This window comes from Podarcis tiliguerta, assembly GCF_965153285.1.
Source record: "Podarcis tiliguerta genome assembly, chromosome: 2".
In the NCBI taxonomy this organism is placed as follows: Eukaryota; Metazoa; Chordata; class Lepidosauria; order Squamata; family Lacertidae; genus Podarcis; species Podarcis tiliguerta.
In genome coordinates this window covers 70,282,617-70,301,805 of record NC_139535.1, presented here as the reverse complement: position 1 = coordinate 70,301,805, position 19,189 = coordinate 70,282,617, and the positions used below count along the sequence as shown (strand labels likewise).

Genomic DNA, 19,189 nt, shown 5'->3' with positions numbered 1-19,189 from the left:
ACCAAATAAAATCAATAAATTCAATCTAACTTGGCTAGTTACATTTTGCATCCTCGTGTATGCACAAAATTCCTTGCAAAATAAGGTTCTGGGAGAGCATATCTTTGGTTCGTGCAGGGCCAGCACATGAGGCAAGGTGAAGCGACCGCCTCAGGCTGCAGGATCTGCAGAGGCAACAGATCCCCATGCCAATCTTTATTTCCCTCCCCCCTTGTTCCTGAAGTAGATCTTCGCTCACGCCCTCCTTCTTGGTGGTTTGCCTCAGGTGCCAAAACATCTTGGGCCACCCATGGCCCATTAGATGTTTCCAGAAAGAACAGACTAAAAGTGAAGTGTCACTTATTTACTGAAATCTAAGACAAAGCTGGCCTCTTAGGGGGGAAATCATCGTTGGCCCTAGCTATGAGATTTGTCACCATAATATCAACCTATCCACTGAGTCAGTATATGTCCATTTAAATGTGTGGGGTAGCCATAGGAAGCTTACGCTAACTCAGATGGTCGGCCCATCTAGTTCAAGATGATCTGCACTAGGGATTGAAAATTCCTGGCCCTTCAGATGTGGCTAGACTCCAGCTCCTGTCAGTCTCAGGCAAGATGGCCAGTGGTTAGAGATGGTGGGAGTTGCAATCTATGAACATCTGGAGGGCCACAGGTTTTTCCCCCTGCTCTATACTGACTGGCAATGGCATTCCAGGGTTTCAGATAGGAGCCTTACCTCAGTGCTCTGTCACTGAGTTGTATCCGTTAGCATATTCATATTTATTTGCTTATTTATTTGTGTGTGCCTGATGAGTTCAGGGATTTGCTACTTATGTCCAGTTATTCCCACTGAAGTCAATGAGCTTAACATTTTCAATATCAGAACTGTGTCATGTGGGCCGACAGCTCCTTCCTTGGTCAAGTGCAGATTCTATTTAACAAGGTCTCAATATCCCCCGGGGCAGAAGCATGCAGTGGATTAATGAACCTGCCTTTTGTCCCTTAGAGAGCCAGGATGAAATCCTTCTTGAGTTGTAAGTGAAAATTATGCCAAGGGAGGAGGTTCATCCTAATCCAGATACGGTGCGTGTCACAAAACCTCTGTGCGCATTCGTGGCATTTGCAAGATATTTTAAGTAAATCAATACAGATTGATAAATCTTCCTATAAGTCCATGATAATAATGCCATCTGACATACCTGAAGCATCATTTGTGCAAAGTCCACAAATAAATCAAATTTATAAATTCTACAGAAGCTAGATCCACTAGAACCACTTCCTCCAGAGTAGTCTCATTGGTCAGTGAGGCTGCTGTAAAGTTGTATGGCTTGAGAAGCTAAATCAAAGCGTCTCTGTGGGCAAAATTAAATCACATGTGTTATTCTTTTCATTCTGAGCTCTGCCAGTGACTTTGCATGTGACGTGTATACTTGCTGCCTTTTTCCTATGCATTGATTTCACTCCCACGTCCTGCTCCTTGCTAAATTGCGGTGAGTGATACAGTGTTCAATGAAAGCAAAATAAGGATAAAAGATTCCATGCCATATCAGTAGTAATGCAAATAATGCAGCCAAGGCGATTCTTTGCTAGGCTGGGGAAAGTGCCCATTTTTCTTGGTTTCCCAGCTTGTGATTTTAATTGAAGGACCATCCTTCCAGCTGACAAGAAGACTGGCAGCGTAGATATTACAGGCAGATACTGAAGTGTAGAGTATTAGCAAGACTTGGAATCTACGGACAGACAGTGCACTGCTTTTTCACACTTTCACTAGATTATTTCCCTCCCGTTTGGCTGAAGCAGCTTGAAACTAGAACATCACCAACATGGCAGGAAGTGTTTCCATGGCACAAAGAAGCCAAGCAGTGGTGAGGAAGCATTGCTCATGCAGACCAGGGATGGGAAACCTCTCTGCATTGACTGTCACTGGAAGAAAGTGTTTCATATGGTTTTGCCATGAACGTTAATATTTACTGAACTTTCGAAGTATTTCACACACATAATAAACTTAGCACAAGGGGAAGGGCCTGTAGTTCAGTGGTCAGGCATCTGCTATGTATGCAGCAGGTCACAGCTTCAGAGTGCAGAATGCCCCAGTATCTCTAGGTAGGGCTGGGAATGTGCCTGTCTGAAACTCTGGAGAGCAGCTACCAGTCAGGGTAGATAATACTGAGATTGACCAGTAAGTCTGACTCAGTATAAGGCAGCTTCTTGTGCTCTGATGTGCAACACTATAATACAAACCAGTCTTTCTTACTCCAGTCTTGCAGCTAGGAGGTTGAGAGATTTATTAAAGCAAGGATTGCTGACGTGTTGCCTGGGGGTGCACAACTGCCCAAGGAGACGTTTCCTGGTGCCTGTAGCCTACTCTGCCCCACCCCCTCCCAGCTGAAATTGGGCTTGAAAGAAGCATTCTGTTGCCACCAATAGAATAGGTTGCCGTTTGTGCTTGCCTGGGGGTGTCTGATGCCCCACTGGTTACTCCCCAGCAACTAGTATTCAGATATGTGCTTCCTCTGATCTTGGAGTGCATATTTTCCCAAACTTTTCCCTAATTATCCATAACATGGACGTCACCTTTTTCATAGTTGCCACATTCTGTGCTAATATTTCCATCAAGGTATCCACCATGATTCCAAAGTCTCTTTCCTGATCAATCACTGTCAGTTCAAACCTCATCAGTGTGTAGAGATTAGGATATATATTTTTTGCCTCAGTGTGCCTCACTGTTGAACTGTACTTGTAATATTATTGTCTATTCACCCAGTTTGATGAATTCATTTTGGTGCTCTTCACAATCCTTTTGTTTTGTTTTTAGCAACCAAAATAATTCAAAGTCATAAGTATACTTGGACACCTCACTGTTCATATAATTTCTGATTAAGCTCAAAAACCTCCAACCTCAATACTGATGCTTGTGGAACTTCTCAGATCCCTCCATTGGGAGAGCTGTCCATTTATGCCTAATCTCTGCTTTTTGTTCTTTTAACCAGTTACTGATCTATAAGAGGACCCATCCATTTATTCCATGACTGCTTGGTTTACTCAGAAGGCTTTGATGAAGACATTTATCAAAAAGCTTTTTGGAAGACCAATACACAGTGTCTACCAGGTCACTTCTATCAGCCTGCTTACTTATCCTTTCAAACAATTTTAAAAGGTTAGAGAGATGGTTTGCAGAAGCCATGTTGACTCTTTTCCAGCACATTTTCTCCTATATGCTTGAACGTTTTGTCTTTAAAAAATGTTTCCATAAACTTGCCTGGAATAGATGTTAAACCAAATGGCATGCAACTTTCATTTCCCACTTCCTGCCCCTCTGGTTACAGATGTTAATATTAGGGTAAAGTTCCATAGCTTTGTTAAATCAGCAATTTAACATTTGAGTTCTTTAATAATTTTGGGGTAGATGCCATCTGGACCTAGCGATTCTCTAGTTTTTAAATTTATCAATAAGGGTGGAAAGTCGCATGCTCATTCCAATAGGACTTGTGTAGGGGGACGTGCCCCAGTGAATTGGATCCCTTATCTCTCTGAAACACAAGTTTCATTTATGAGAAGATGAGGAGGGTGGTATATCCAACTATTCAATTTCCCCATCATATAATGCTACATTAAGGAAAGTATTTTTCACACAGCCACATTTTCCCAGTAATCCCTACAGGAGAAGGATGTTCCTAACCTCCCATTCGCCCCTGTTAGCAGCAGGAACTTAATTTGTTTTCCGTATGGGGCAAAGAATGCCTCTGTGCTTTTCCCTCCTCCTCCTCCCCTTTATCCACACTAAGGCTTCACAAAGCCAACAGAATTGGCCCATGCTGGGGTTTTTGTAGTGTGAAATCTAAAACTGCTTGACATCAGTGGCCACCATCTCAGAGCAATGACTGAGGGAGCCAATCATCAAAAGATCATCTGCACTTATCAGGGCTTTTTCTCTGAATGGTAAGGCCAGCTGAGAAAAAAATACCAATAAATACCCTGAATCTTACAATTGTGTCCATCTGTGATTCTATCTTGGATCGAAATGTGAAGAATTGAAAAAAACCAACCCCGGCAGCAATTATTGGAAAGATTTTCTAGCGTGATGCCTTGGCTATTTTTTAAAACTGCTTCATTTTGTCCCTTGGGTTGGGGTTGCAGGGGGCAGGAATCATAACTCTTCCATCTTGAACCAAAGCAAACGGTTGTAATCTGAAAGTAAGCAGTTACTTTAGCTGCTAGCTTTCCTTGCACTAAAATCAATAAAGAAGCACAGGCTGAGTTTTAATTAGTGTGGCTGCAAACATCCCTGTGAGACTAAAAAATACCCCAAGACAGTCAGATTTCCTGTTATTTTGCTTGGAATTAATATGGTCTGAAAGCACCACATTGCATCCTGGATATATACTGTCCTGTTTTTTGTATGGGGTGCTGCTCTTTATTTTTATTTTTATTTTTTTGGAATCAGGGAATGCTTAAAACATTCCTAGCCACAATCTCAATTTTGCTCCAATTCTGTATTGAAAAGACATTTTATCTCCTCTAAAGATCAATTGTTGGTGGAGCTGGTGTCAGCGTACAGATTCTGCCCTTTGCTTCAGTGGGTTATGAATTGGTGATATAACTCTCGTTAGCCCTCATAGTCTTCCATTGCCCTGCTTTTTACATGTTTTCTGTGCATATGTGCTTCATTCTCCCAGGACTACAGGTTTATGCAAGTGTGAAAAGGGGAGGAATAGGTGGGAACCCAGAGAGGTTTCTGTGGAGCTGTGAAGTTATCAGGATGGGGCAAGGTCAGAAAATATCTTTCTCCCATACGGGAAAGGAAATTAAGGATACAGTATTAAACACAGTGACTAGGGAGTTAAACCCCACTGGATACAGTGGGAATTTCTTCTGAATAAACACGCATAGCATTGCCCTGTAATTAACACAAGAAATTAGCCAAGTTTCAGTGGAGAATGAGTAGACTGTGAACAAAAGAATGCCTAGATAATGGAGGGTTATCATGTGATGATAGCCAAGCAGATATAGTAGGAAATTAGCTGACCAGAGTGAGTAGGCAGAAAAGATTGTGTAATGATGATCAATTGTTTAATGCAATTCTAACAAAGAAACCTGGGCAGGCCATGTGATGCTTAAGCCATTCCTGGTGCTTCCTGGAATGAAGGGGGGGGTTCAGGTTAGTAATACCCTAGGGCATTATTATGATGAGGACAGAAGTGCCTGGCGTGCTCTGGTCCATGGGGTCACGAAGAGTCGGACACGACTAAACGACTAAACAACAACAACAGGGCATTATTAGTAGGTCTTCCTTCACAGATGATTCTCACTTCACCGTGTTCCAGTGTGGTCAGGACATGATTGCATAGGATGCAACTAATGCATATTCTAGGCAAGGGCTTATAGACCCTTCTTCACCAGCAAAGACTTTTGTTTAAGGGAGGGAGGGAAGATCAGGAGATGGGCTTCTAGATCTTGTGTCCAATCCCTTATAATCAAATGGTCTCCCATTCACTTTCACTCAATACTGGAGACTCACAACAGACAAGGAGTTGTTATAGTTCCATGTTCTAATTCACCTCCATTTCAACCAGTGGTCTCTAGAAACAGTTGCATGCCCTGACTCCCACCTCCTTAGTTCTTGACCTAGGCTCATGCATCATGGGCAACCAGAGAGAATCAATTTCTTGGCCTGTTAAGGAAAACAATATTCGAAAAGCATTTTTTGTTAAACTGATTGGACTTTAGCCTGATCAGAGGAATTCCTTTGTTCTGTGGAGCCAGTGGCCTCATTCGCACATGACACTAAACCATGATTTATTAACTTTAACTGTGGTTGACATTAAACATAGTATAGCATTATGTGCAAACTAGACCAATGAGGCTGCCACTTTGAGGAACAATTTTGTTAATGTATGCCAAACTAAAATATTTGGTAAGAGGAAAAGAAGGAAGGAGACACTTAATGATAGACAGCTTGCTATTTTGTTGAGTCATTAAGGTCATGAATGCCATAAAGTAGTTGCCCTATCCCAGTTAAAGCATGGTTACTGGTAAATTGTAAGGTTTTGGTGACTGTGCTGGGGGTTTTCGCCTCCTTGCGGTGGACATTTATAATTACCAAAATACAATCCCACTGAGGATAGCTTACATATGCCAGGGCAACTAGTAGAGAATGGAGAGTGTCTGCTCCAATATAAGCAACAAAGAAAATCCAGGAGACAAGAGAAGAGTAGGAGCTAATAGCTTGTTTTCGTGAGAGCAAGTGGCTGGTATTTATGTGACTTACCTCAGCCTTTTATTTCATCTGACTAGTCTGTTTATTTTCCTCAGATGATTGCCCATGGTGTTACAGATTGATTTTGCTTTCTGAAATAGAAAATCTATTGTGCGCCTACCATCAGCCAGGGGGCAACCTAGTTGACTAATGAGTTAGGATTCATTTTGAGTCAATCACCTAGCACATGGTTGATGGCAGATAAAGCAATGTGCTTTGAATGAGTGTTCTTTCTAGCACCATGGCATGTTACAGCATGAGGATGCATAAGAAACTTGATCATATGCACAACATTCCAACTGAAAGGGACGGAGCTAGAGAAGGATTTGGTCTAGACCATCCTTTGCCAAGCTACCACATTCCTGATGTTTTGGACTACAACTTGCATCAGCTCAGTTGGACTGGCAGGGAGTTGTAGTCCAAAGTGCAGCAGCTAAACTGCTGATGGGGGCAGTTGATTGACAACATGTAACACTGTTGTTAAAGCATCTGCACTACCTAGCCAAGTATAAATTTCTGGTAATAATTTATAAAACCCTGAATAACGTGGATCCAGGGTACCTTAAGGACCACCTGAATTCTTATATCACACCTGAGAACATCTGTTGAAGCGTTGATATTTGTCCCCCAAGTTGGTGATATTCATCTGATGTCAACACAAAACTGAGCCTTTCATGTTACTTGCCTAGTCCTATGGAAAACTCTTCCAGTGGACAATCTGAAAACTTTCCTATACCACCGGGCTTGTGCAGATAATATTTCTCTTGCAGTAGCCAGTGATCTATGGTTTTAATTCTGGTTTTGCATGTTTTCATTGCTTTTATAATTGTTGTATACCACTCCAATATTTTTGTGAAACTGCAGTATATTTTGATAAACAAAATATAAACAAATAAATATGCACAGTTTGCCCTCATTTACACATAACATTAAACCAAGCCATAGCTTAGTGTAAATGAGCTAACGTGCAGGCTCCCAGACAGGTAGACGATAACTTCTCCTATTATCCCCTTCTATCCTCATAACATCTCAGGTATGTTACTCAGAAAGTTAGTAGTTGGCCCAGTATCAGATTCACAAATGAGAAGTGAGTTCCACCCAGGTCTCCCCAGTCGAGATATATGGCACTCTTTTGTCTCCTCCCCACTTCCTTGGGACATCATGTTAGGCCTCCCGCTCTGTGCTGTTTGTTCTGCCTTGATTCACTTCTGCCAGATATTGTAGATATAAAACCAGCAAACATGGAGGAGCTGACAGAAGTGATTACGGCTGCAGAGTTCCATCCGCACCACTGCAACACCTTTGTCTACAGCAGCAGCAAGGGGACAATAAGACTGTGCGACATGCGAGCGTCCGCCCTGTGTGACAGGCACTCCAAATGTGAGTATATTTTGGCCCACGGAAGGATGAATGAGAAAATAGGATTTGTACTTATTTTATATAAAAATATGTATCTCAATGGCAGGTCTATGGGGGGGGGGGAGAGAAGGAACCTTAGTTTTTTCTTAGTAATCAAGCTTACTTCTGACACAAAGTATTACCAGATGGAAGTGAATAGAATATATGCTCTTCCTGCTGTGGTTGCCAAAGTAAGAGCAGCATGCACAATAGTTTTTACCTTGGTGCTGTTTATATCTCTGTACAACCCAACCTTACCCTCCTGCCAGAATGAGTAACACCCAGAGCTCACTTTAATTTCTGGTTCACTGGGTTCTCGGATATCTTAATGTCAAACTGAAAGCTCAAAGTACATGGGAAATCCCTGGGTGTGGAAGGCGGAGGGAATGGCAAAGCATTTTATGAATAGTTGCTTTAATGCATGGGGAACGGGACCCACACCATTGCTTTCTGTCCCCCTGAACAAGAGATGTGCAATTGCTATAAGGCCCCGCCTGATTCCTTTTCCAGCCAGAATTGAAATAAATCTCTTGCAAAGATTCAGCTAATTGCTTTTTAAAAGGACGGGAGAGAGAGATTGGTTTTGAACTAAGTTATTCTGATCCTCAAAATTTAATCCAAAGCCCATTTTTCATTTCTTGCCATCTGAAGAGTGCTTCCAGTTTGGGAGTCAGCTTTTAATTATTAATGTGGTGGTTTTGCAAATCAGAAATGGTGATATTAAATTGCAGGTCATACACTATTTTCTATAACAACTAAGATGAATGTAGCTACTAAAGCAGAGATGGAGAACCTCTAGCCTGGGTGGCAAGTACAGCCCTGCAGGCATCTCTGCCCAGCCATCAGGACACACCCCACCTCCCAGGCCACTCCTTGCACTGGCCCTGCTCTGCATCCTCTTCAAGTACATTTGCCTGGGCGGAATGTGCCACTCAGCTGTGATAATGCCTCTTGCTTGCATGGGTGGAGTGTGTGTGCAGAAACCTCAGACATTTTAATGGCTGGAATGTAGCCTCCTAAGCAAAGGTAAAAGTCGCACACTTTGCTCCAACCACCTTCGCCTCTAGCCCTGCCCACCATTGGCATGTGACCACGAGAAGATTGCTCATGATGGAATGCAGCCCTCAGTCTTAGTAAAGATTCCCCACTTCTGACATAAAAGATCAAATCACATTCTCAAATTGGTATGTTGAAAACAGGGGTTGACCGTATCCATGTAGAGTTCAGTATGTGGTGATGTGGTTGTGTGACTGCTTTATAACTCCACGACTGGTAACAACCCACTGCTCATTCCCATGCTGCCCCAAAGATGCCAGATGCTTGTTGGGTAGTGTGTTCGACATGCTTTTACCACTTTCTGAACTCACTCAGCTCACATTTTCACACATCAGTTTGGTTATGTGCCTCTCCCCCTTTAATAAGGGAAGGTAAAGGTAAAGGACCCATGGACAGTCAAAGGAGACTATGAGGTGTGGCGCTCATCTTGCCTTCAGGCCAAGGGAGCCGGCGTTTGTCTGGAGACAGCTTTCTGGGTCATGTGGCCAGCATGACTAAACCGCTTCTGGTGCAACGCAACACTGTGATGAGTGCCAGAGCTCACGGAAATTCCGTTTACCTTCTTGCCATAGCACTACCTATTTATCTACCTGGACTGGTATGCTTTCGAACTGCTAGGTTGTCAAAAGCTGAGGCAGCAACAGGAGCTCACCCCATCATGTGGATTCAAACCTCCAACCTTCCGATCAGCAAGCCCAAGAGGTTCAATGGTTTAGACCACAGCTCCACATGCATCACTTAATAAGAGAAAATGCCAATGCAGTTAAAATGAAATATTCAAAGAATTTGGTGAGTTGATGCGCTAAAGAGAGTAAAAAATGAAACCAGTAGTGATTTACAGTTAAGTGGATAACTGGAATAGGTTTTCAATCTGAACAAGTGTTATGTAGATGTTGAGTTATCCTTAACTATTTTTGTCTACGTTAAATTACACAGATGTTTTAATCCAGATCAAACCCTTATGTAAAGAATTTCTCAAGGGGCTGAGTCATTTTAGCTAGATTATTTTGACTCAGGATTTATAAAGTAGAACAAGTTGTTCTTATACCTGAACCAAGAATCCATGGGGGATTTTATCTCAGCGAACCAGCCTAATTCAATTGAATCAGAAAGCTTGTCTTGCGTAAACATACTATATTTTAGAGGGGTGGCCTGACTATAGTTGGATGTGTTCCCTTCTTTCCATCATGCTGAAAGGGAGGAGATTGGTGGTCTTTAGCTTCTGTTTTTGCAAACCATTGTTTGTCATTCCATCTGAATGCAGCAGACTATGGTTTGTGGAAACCATAGCTTGCCCCTAAACCAGCATCAATCCCTCTTGCACGAAGGAAGGTAGGAGGAGAGCACATGCAAGCATGAGGCATGGCATCACCCATTTCTCTAATGACAAAGCCTGGCTTATTGCTGCATCTGAACTTAAAACAGGACTTCTGTGAGGAACAAGTTTTCTTCCCTTTTTCCATGACTGATCTCCTTTGTCACATGATCTTACGTCCGTTTCCTAAAGCGGAACAAGACCTCTCTGTCTCCTTAACTTTTGCACATGTTGATCCCATTATGCAAACTCTGATAAGGTTCACAATGGCTGCATGTTTTCCTGTTTAGATTGGCATATTCTCCTAGCATGTGTTTTGTCATGTTTTGTTTATTTTCTTTTGTCCACAAAAAGTACAGATAAAATATGAGCATGTTCCTTTTGAGAGAGTTTATATCTCAAAGGTGCTGTTTTCCTAGGAAAATAGCCATTTCTCCCATCCATGATGCGGTAGTAGCTTGCAGTTTTTCTTTTCTTTTTGCTATTGAATCAATCCCTAACCCCTAATAACCAGGTTACAAAAATGACCTCTTCGGCTTTATCGCTTCCACTTAGTGGGAGATGTCACAGAAGCCCAATTAGATGGCTGTTCCAAGCGTATGATTATATCGTGATATCTATCACTAGAGTTCATTGGACAGCCACAATTTTTTTCACTCTTTCCTCCCAGTGTCTGATTATTGTACCACCTCAGATTCATAATATAAGCATCAAGAAGCAGGCTGGATTCATTTCCTTCCCTTTTTCAACACCAGAGACCTTGGCTTGGTTTGTTTCTTTGTTCTGCTGCTGCTGCAGTGTCCTTTAGAGCGCATACAAGCCAATTGTGAAAACAAGTTCAATTTGACCTCTCCCTTGACGTCTGATATTGATTTTTCCCTATCCTTCAGAAGCATTGGCCCTCAGTCAATTGTGGTTCAGCAGACTTGCAAGTTGGAATTGAGGCAGTTCATCGGGGATCAAAAAAAAAACAAAAAAAAAAGTGACTCTGGCCTTTACAGATGAATTTTCAAAAGGAAATATTTAATAACTAGTTGTGTTTAATCAAAATGCAGATTGTATTGAAGCACCTTCCAATTGTGTTTCTGTTACGTGTCACAGGTGGCGATACCTGTAATGCATTGCTGTGGATATGCATTGCTGTGCCTTAGGATATGCACCATGCAACTGGAAATATGTACCTCTTTCTATGCACAATCCATAGCCGTACCGAATGAATCTGCAGCTTTATGTCAAAGAAAGTATGTTCCTTACCTTACTCTGCCACCCAGAAATTTTCCGACATGTATATGGCAGTGTTGGCTGAACCACCACCCCACAATACTGTGGGTAATGCAGTAGCCTTAAAAAGTTATCAAGATAAATCCGCTGCATGTGGCCTTGAAAGCAACTCCCTTGCTCAACCTTCCTTGTCCCATGCTGTTCTGGGAGTGCCTCCTAGAGAGAAGCCACTCTTTGCAGAACTGTTTCGTTCTTGGCAGGTGGCCATTGTAGAGGCAGCAGTGACATAAAAAGCATAGCTGGGTTTTCTGTACTGTGATATTCAAGCAGTATCAAGGTCACACCTCTGGGTAGGTGCGTTAGAGCCAAGGATAAGATTCCTGGAAAAGTTCCAACTCCCCCCCCCCCCCTTCACACACACCCAGTGGTGGAGTGTATGTTGAATTGAATTTATTACGGTCCCAGACCAGACTCGGCGGAGTGTATAGTCCTGATTTTATTGAGCTCTTTTCCAGTTCCTTAGGAGGATAGGATTTCACATCCCACTAAGCCTGTATTCTCAGCAACTGCAGAGTCTGGCTTTTATTGAGGCTAAATGTTCTTGCTGCAGTGTGATTGGGTTTCAGTGTTCATGTAATCTTCATTTCCTACAAACTGTGAGCAATTAGGCAGGTGATATTCCATGATGGCTTGTGCAACCAACAGCCCTTTTTTCAGCACTTACATGGGAGGTGCTGGTTCTCCCAAATGACCATTCCCTTGTGAGTAGTACTGCCATATAGTGTGAGCCTCGTAGCAGCTCTGTATACTTTCTGCAGCAGAGGCAAGGAGCCTTTTTTGGCATGACAGCTGCCTTTCAGTGACCATAACATGCCAGTGGTGGGTAGAGCCAGAGGCAAAATTGTACAGCAGGCTACCTTCTAACCATGCAGAGGTTAGAGGTTTCTCCACCCACCCACATTGCTCCATCCTTGATCTAGGCAAGGGAGAAGCATTATCACAAATCAATGCTCTAGGTTACTCCAATAGCAGTAAGTGACTTTCAGCATAACTACCATCAAGACTTGCCCTTGACCCGCCCCTTTCCCCTAAGAAAACTTGATCTTCACTGCTGAATTGGGGCAAACTTCAAACAGGTTTTCTCTAGGTTGACATTTGCTCAAATTTATCTGATTTTCCCGGGGAAAGCAGCAGGGCAAGTCCAAAACAACTCAGACCCATGCCTAGAAAGCATGGGATAAGCGGGAACCCACTCAGACCCATGCTTTCTAGGTGTGGGATGAGCACAAATCTGGATGAGTTCCAACCCTAGAAATCTGTAAAAAGGTAAAGGGACCCCTGACCATTAGGTCCAGTCGTGGCTGACTCTAGGGCTGTGGCGCTCATCTTGCTTTATTGGCCGAGGGAGCCGGCATACAGCTTCCGGGTCATGTGGCCAGCATGACTAAGCCACTTCTGGCGAACCAGAGCAGCACATGGAAACGCTGTTTACCTTCCTGCCGGAGCAGTACCTATTTATCTACTTGCACTTTGACGTGCTTTCGAACTGCTAGGTTGGCAGGAGCCTGGATTGAGCAACGGGAGCTCACCCCGTTGTGGGGATTCGAACCGCTGACCTTCTGATCAGCAAGTCCTAGGCTCTGTGGTTTAACCCACAGCGTCTAATTTCTCTTTATCTTCTGGTGGTCTGCTGTTGGCGTAAGAACAAAATGATTGAAACATTTCCTCTTGTTTCCAGTGTGGAAAACTCGGAAACTTGTAGAGGTTGGATGTGGTTCTTCCTGTAGAAAACTCTTGAGCCTCTCTCATTATATTGGGAGCAATGAAATTTCACTGTAGGGGGATGAAACCCCTTCTGCTTTCTGCCTCTCTAAAATGAAAAATCACAGTCTCCTTTTGCACTGCAGGAAAATTGCCAGGTTTTGTCCGATTATAGGGGAAATTGTCAGCCATACCACCAGATGGGAAGAGTGCTAGCTCTGTAGTTTTACAGATGAAATGTCATTGTAGGAGAGAGATTAACCATATTTCTGTGAAATTCCCCAGCCCCCTGAGAACCTTGAAGGCCAGGATTTTTGTGCCTTTATCATTGCGTCATAAACACAAAAGAAGGAAAAGGTCCAAGTGGAGAATAAACAGGAAGTGAGTGCATAGCTGCTCCAAGCAACTGGACTGTATGTTACAGGATCACACAGCCTTCTGTGGGACACCTTTGACAGACACTGAAACAAATGGTTCATTGCTGGTGTGGGAGAGCTGTTTATTTGGAATCAAGCTGTTCCTGCTGCTATAAGCAAGACAGTTTTATACAGAATGGAAGCAGAGGTCCAATCCCACCCCTTTCCCAAATAAGTCCTGCCTTGCAGTAGTGAACAATGTATTTTATGTAATCACCAGTGCCCAGCAAGCTCACATTTCCCTAATCTCAAATTGCTGTGCAGCCCCCAAAATCCCGAGGTACCAGCTTGGGGAAGGGGCTTCTGTAAATCTTCAGGATTTAGTCATCAACTAAAAAAAAAATTCTATTCAGAACAATGGTGCGTTGTGGAATCCTGCACTACTCAGCCACAAAGTTAAGGAAATAACATGTAATTACAGAACATGTAGAAACTATAGAAATTGCACCACATGTCCCACATTAGTTGCTCTGAAAACCTCTTGGGACAAGTTCCCTAAGCACCTGAAGGCTAAAATGATGTTTCCATAAGGTAAAGGTAAAGAGGCCCCTGACCATTAGGTCCAGTCGTGGCCGACTCTGGGGTTGCGGCGCTCATCTCGCTTTATTGGCTGAGGGAGCCGTCATACAGCTTCCGGGTCATGTGGCCAGCATGACTAAGCCGCTTCTGACGAACCAGAGCAGCGCACGGAAATGCCGTTTACCTTCCCACCGGAATGGTACCTATTTATCTATTTGCACTTTGACGTGCTTTCGAACTGCTAGGTTGGCAGGAGCAGGGACCGAGCAACGGGAGCTCACCCCGTTGCGAGGGTTTGAACTGCCGACCTTCTGATCGGCAAGCCCTAGGCTCTGTGGTTTAACCCACAGCGCTACCCATTTCCATGCCCCCCCCCAAAAAAAAACCATGAATAGTCAGAAACTACAACTCCATTTAGCCTGCTGGATATTTAAGGGCAGCTCTCCTACAGTCAAGATTTGCAAATTACCATTTGTTCCTCTATCAACATGTTCATTCCCTGTGTCATTCAAAGTATACTTTTGCAGCCTTTGGCATTAGGGTGCTTGAGACTGATCTGGAACCAAGAGATCTATCCAACTCGGATGATAATAGACTGGTTCTGGTTATCCTAATGCAAAGTGCTCCCAACAAACAGAGAAGTGAAAAATTGAATTTCCATGAAATTTTGTGGGTAAGGGGAGAGCAGTTTCTGCTAACCAGATTCCAGAGGATACTAGTTGTCAGCATCACCAAGGTTTCCTCAGCATCCCTTTTGCTGTTGTATCCTATTTTTCCTATTTGCAGGTTGAAATAAATTTTAGGTTGTTCATAATTTCATTTTAGAAGTTAGACTTTGTATATCATTCTGCAGGTTAGTCTTGCTGCAGTCTAAGAATGATTGCCTTGTGGTTACAGGAGGCCAGGCTTTTTCACCAGTGGGCCTAGTACTATAGAATGCACTCCCTGCTGAAATATGATTTTTTGAAGACATACCTGTTTACATTGGCATTCTTTGATCTCTTGTCCTGAGTCTACTGTTTTAAATACTGTCCTCCATCCAGTCAAGCAAGAAGCATATTCAGAGTTGAAGGGCAGATTCTAGCCAGGCAAAAACAGCCTAGATTAGGGTTGTGCCTTGGGAGGGAATATGGCCTGAGGAGAGTTCCAAGAGTCAGATGCAGCAGCCCGGGGGGGGGAGCACATTTGGGCCCTGGGCCTGAGGTCTCCCATCCCTACCATTGAACTTTTTAGGAATGCAGACATGATGACATGAGAAGAAAAAGTAGACATTGACTACTTGTTGCCATGCTGGTACATACTAAAATAATAGTGTTGGGAATATTTAAGCATATATTACCAAATAGCAAGTTATTCTGCAAAAATTATAGTGATTATCCATCCAGTGACTTTCAGTTGGTTGGTTTCCTTCCTTCCTTCCCCAAAGCAGCCCCTTGCTGTCTCAGTTGGGGGTTGAGGAGAATGGTTGTCTCCTCTGCCCAGAGATCCCCTTCTAAGCTGGGATAGGCCCCATATATGATGATCTGAGGAATCTAAGATTTCTCTGTACCAGTTGTCATGGTACCACCAAGTCTCCAGTTGGCAGAGGTTCTTTTGAGTGAAGGAGCACCATCTGGTCTTTGATAATAAGGCAGTTCACAGATTCCTGCATTTCAATTTTCACTTTGCAATGGTAGTCATTGCAAATGATGAAGACAAAAACTGTGGGAAGGAAGGTCACTTATGCCTTGTCTTTTTATGAATAAACCGCAAAGCAGGCATTGTTCTAAAGTGCCCTTCACCAAATGTACTGTTGAGAGGGAGCTTACACAGAAGAGTTTGGCCCAATTCAAGGAAATATAAAGTCAATCCCGGTTCTAAATCCTGTAGTCTGCACATATAATCCTCATCCTGGATTGCTGGGTAGCATGAAAAATGGCATTGTGGACTTCCCCAATTGAAGTCTCCGTGGTGAAAAGGAAAAATACCCAGAAAACTTGGCCAACATATAAAACCCTATTATAGGAAGAAGACAACCAACTAAAATTAAAAAGTTTCGAGGAAATAAGAGAGTACATCTCAGATTAGTTTCAGTACCATCAGGTACATGAAAAGTTCAAATCTGATAAGCAAAAGGGTTTTGCAGCAGAAATCTCTCGATTCGAATCCGAATTAGTAAATTTTAAAAGAAAAACCCTTTTCAAGGTATACCGACTCCTCCTTGACTGGGAACCATGCCCCAATGGGAAAATTTGTGGGAAAATAATTAGAAATTTACAAATTGTTATGTCTTAAGAGAGAATTTTCTAAAATTCTCAAAGATGTACAAAAGTGTCCCAAGTAACTCTTGGATGTGTGGAGATAAATCAGGCACTTTCTATCACATGTGGTGGCTATGTAAGAAAATCCAAGCATTTTGGGAGAGCAGAATTACTCAGAATTACAAAAAATGCTAAAGATTTCCTTTAAGAGAAAACCAGAAGCTTATCTTCTGAGGATTACAAGTTTGGATATCCTGCAAAAAATGAAGGGTATTTTTTATATGCTACAGTTGCAGCAAGAGTTCTTATTGTTACAAAATGGAAGAGTAATGAAATCCCCTCTATTCATGATTGGACTCAAAAACTGACAGAATATGTGGAGTTAGACAGCGTATCAGAAAAGATAAAGAACAAACCAAAACAGGAATTTGTCTCAAAATGGGAGGTCTTCAAAGTTTATTTGAAAAATAATTACAGCAGTATAAACTCTGTTGCAGCATTCAAATAATTTCAGTAGTAGCTTTAAGTAAGATATGAGACCTAAGATAAATTAAGAATTAGTCAATTTAAAATAAAAGTGTGTACTGGCAACATATAATATAATTGAAATAAGGAATAGATGGGAGGTTGGGTCTATAGTCTAAAGACCAATTTTTGCTTTATCATTTTGTAATTAATATTGTGTTTATCAATATTTTCATTTGTATTTTTGTTTTGTTTCTTTTTTGGTGAATCAATTAAAAATAAAAAGAAAGAGAGAGAGAGAGAAATGGCATTGTGGCAAGCTGGCTATGTAAATGTTTATGTCTTTTTACAACAAGGTCCACGATATTTAATTAAAAGCAGTTTTACCGTGCACTTCAGCCAAAGAGGCCCCCAGAACAGTTTGCAGCCTTCAGGCTTAACACTAATAAGACACAACACAGAAGAAAAGAGAATGGGGAAGGAGAGATGAAGGGGGGGAAGCAAACTTGGGCACCAGTTCTTCAAGATCTTCCTATAATGACCAGAGGGGGAACCAGAAGGAGCAGGGGTCTCATTAGAGCTAATGCAGTGGCCCTGCTCCCCTTCTCTTCCACTGCAGCAGTCTGGTTCATATCGGCCAGTACAGTCCGAACCTTTGTTCTTGAACGGAATCCGTTCCAGAAGTCTGTTCGACTTCCGAAAACCAGGGTGTGGCTTCTGATTGGCTGCAGGAGCTTCCTGCACTCAAGTGGAAGCTGCGGAAGCCACCTCAGACATTCGGCTTCCAAAAAAAGTTCGCAAACCAGAACACACACTCCCAGGTTTGCGGTGTTCGGGAGCCAAAATGTTTGTGTCACAAGGAGTTCGAAAACAAAGGTACAACTGTATATATAAATTGCACTGCTATTTACATGGACACCTGAATTTAAGAAAGATTTTGCTTCCACGTGTGCATATTTCTCTAAAAGAGATTTTACAGGATGGTACGAGATGTATAGAAACCAAGGGAGCATGACTGAAAGGTGGATGGCCTCTTACCTTTTCTGACCTATACCCCTCCAGCTATTGCTGGACTGCAGCTCCTTCCAGCCCCAGCCAGCATGGCAAATATTTGGGGTGATGGGAGTTGCAGTGGAGCAGCATCTGCAGGCCTGCAGGTTCTTCACTCCTGCAGATACTGGTTAGTGGGGTATTTAGATCAGGAAAATAAAGCGGGGCAGAATTAACCCCACCCCACCCTCAAATTCAGTGCCCCCCCCCCCATGGCTGCTTTAAAATAGAAATAAAAATATATGGAGATCTGCAACATCACAAGTAGGCTGACCCTGAGTTTTTCACATGCTCAGGTTTTGTATAATTTGGTGGTGGTTGCAAATTTCTCTTTCCTCGACTGCAGCAAAAGTCAGCCCATCGCCTCTGCTGTCACTTTAGCACCAGCAAACTTGACTCAAGCTTTGCACATAACAGAACCCATAGAAATGATGCCGCTGTTAAAAATTCCTCCCAAATCCTGCCTCCTAGTGTGCCTGAGCCCATAATTATTACAGCCGCGACAAGCTCTTGTGGAAGTTAGGTGCTTTGCGCAAGCCAGCTCAGATCTTGATCCCCTCCCCTTCTCTTGATGTTTTCGTTTTATTTTTGAAAAACCCACAAGTCATCAGATTTCCTGCTGGCAGCTAAAGGAGCTCAAGCTGGAGACTGCTGTGAGCAGTGCCATTTCAGATTTGTAGAGAGATCATTTATCCTGGCACTTTGGGATGTTTCCATCCCTCCTCCCTGCACACACCGTATTCCAAAATTCAGGACTTCACAGCTCAGCATTCAGTTAGAGGGCAATGAAACTCACCAAATATTTGTGCTGAGAAAGGAAAAACTGCTCTGGTATGGTTTTCTTCCCCAGTTTTTCCTGCAGGAGGTCTGACTGCTAGTGTCAGACTTACTTTTTTTAATAAGTAAATAAAATTCTCATTGCCAGGATGTTAGGTGTCAAGTGGGTCATTACCCTCGAAGGGTGAGAACCCAGCATTGCAACTGAATCCATGCAGTGTGAAAGAAATCCTACTGTCTCTAAGAAATTTCCTTAAGCTTCGTCTTGTTTTAGCCACACTTCATGTTTTCTGCCCTGGCCACAGAAATGTGGTTCCTTTGGTCAAATATACATGTAGTTCCTCCTCCTCCTCCTCCTCCTCCTCCTCCTCCTCCCCCCCCCTCCTCCTCCTCCCCCTCCTCCTCCTCCTTCTCTCCCTCTCCCTCTCCCTCTCTCTCATTTTTTTTCAAGCGTTTATAATACTTCTGTGCATCAGAAAAGATTCCAAAGCAGTCAACAAAGAAAAGTGAACAAGAATAATAATCCAGAATATAAAATAATAAAAAGATACAATAATAAAATCCATAAAGCAAGTTTTCACTCAGTAACCACAAAAATTTCACACTCACTAATACACCCGTAGGCCAGACAGCCTGTGTACATTCAGCCAAATCTAAAACCCCCACAAACACAGTTACCAGAACCAACAACATGGGTCAGAACAAAATTTAATCTAGGATTCCACCAACCCCA

General features: G+C 42.7%; 1 protein-coding gene across 5 annotated transcripts in view; it reads left to right on the top strand.

Annotated features, from left to right (window-relative positions):
• Positions 1-19,189, top strand: part of PPP2R2B (protein phosphatase 2 regulatory subunit Bbeta) — a 244,790-nt gene that overhangs the window by 210,255 nt on the left and 15,346 nt on the right. For all 5 annotated transcript variants that reach the window (XM_083430846.1, XM_083430847.1, XM_083430849.1 and 2 more), the window contains one exon: positions 7,454-7,618. In XM_083430846.1, the coding sequence (XP_083286972.1) occupies positions 7,454-7,618 (165 nt within the window). The remainder of the gene's footprint in view (positions 1-7,453; positions 7,619-19,189) is intronic.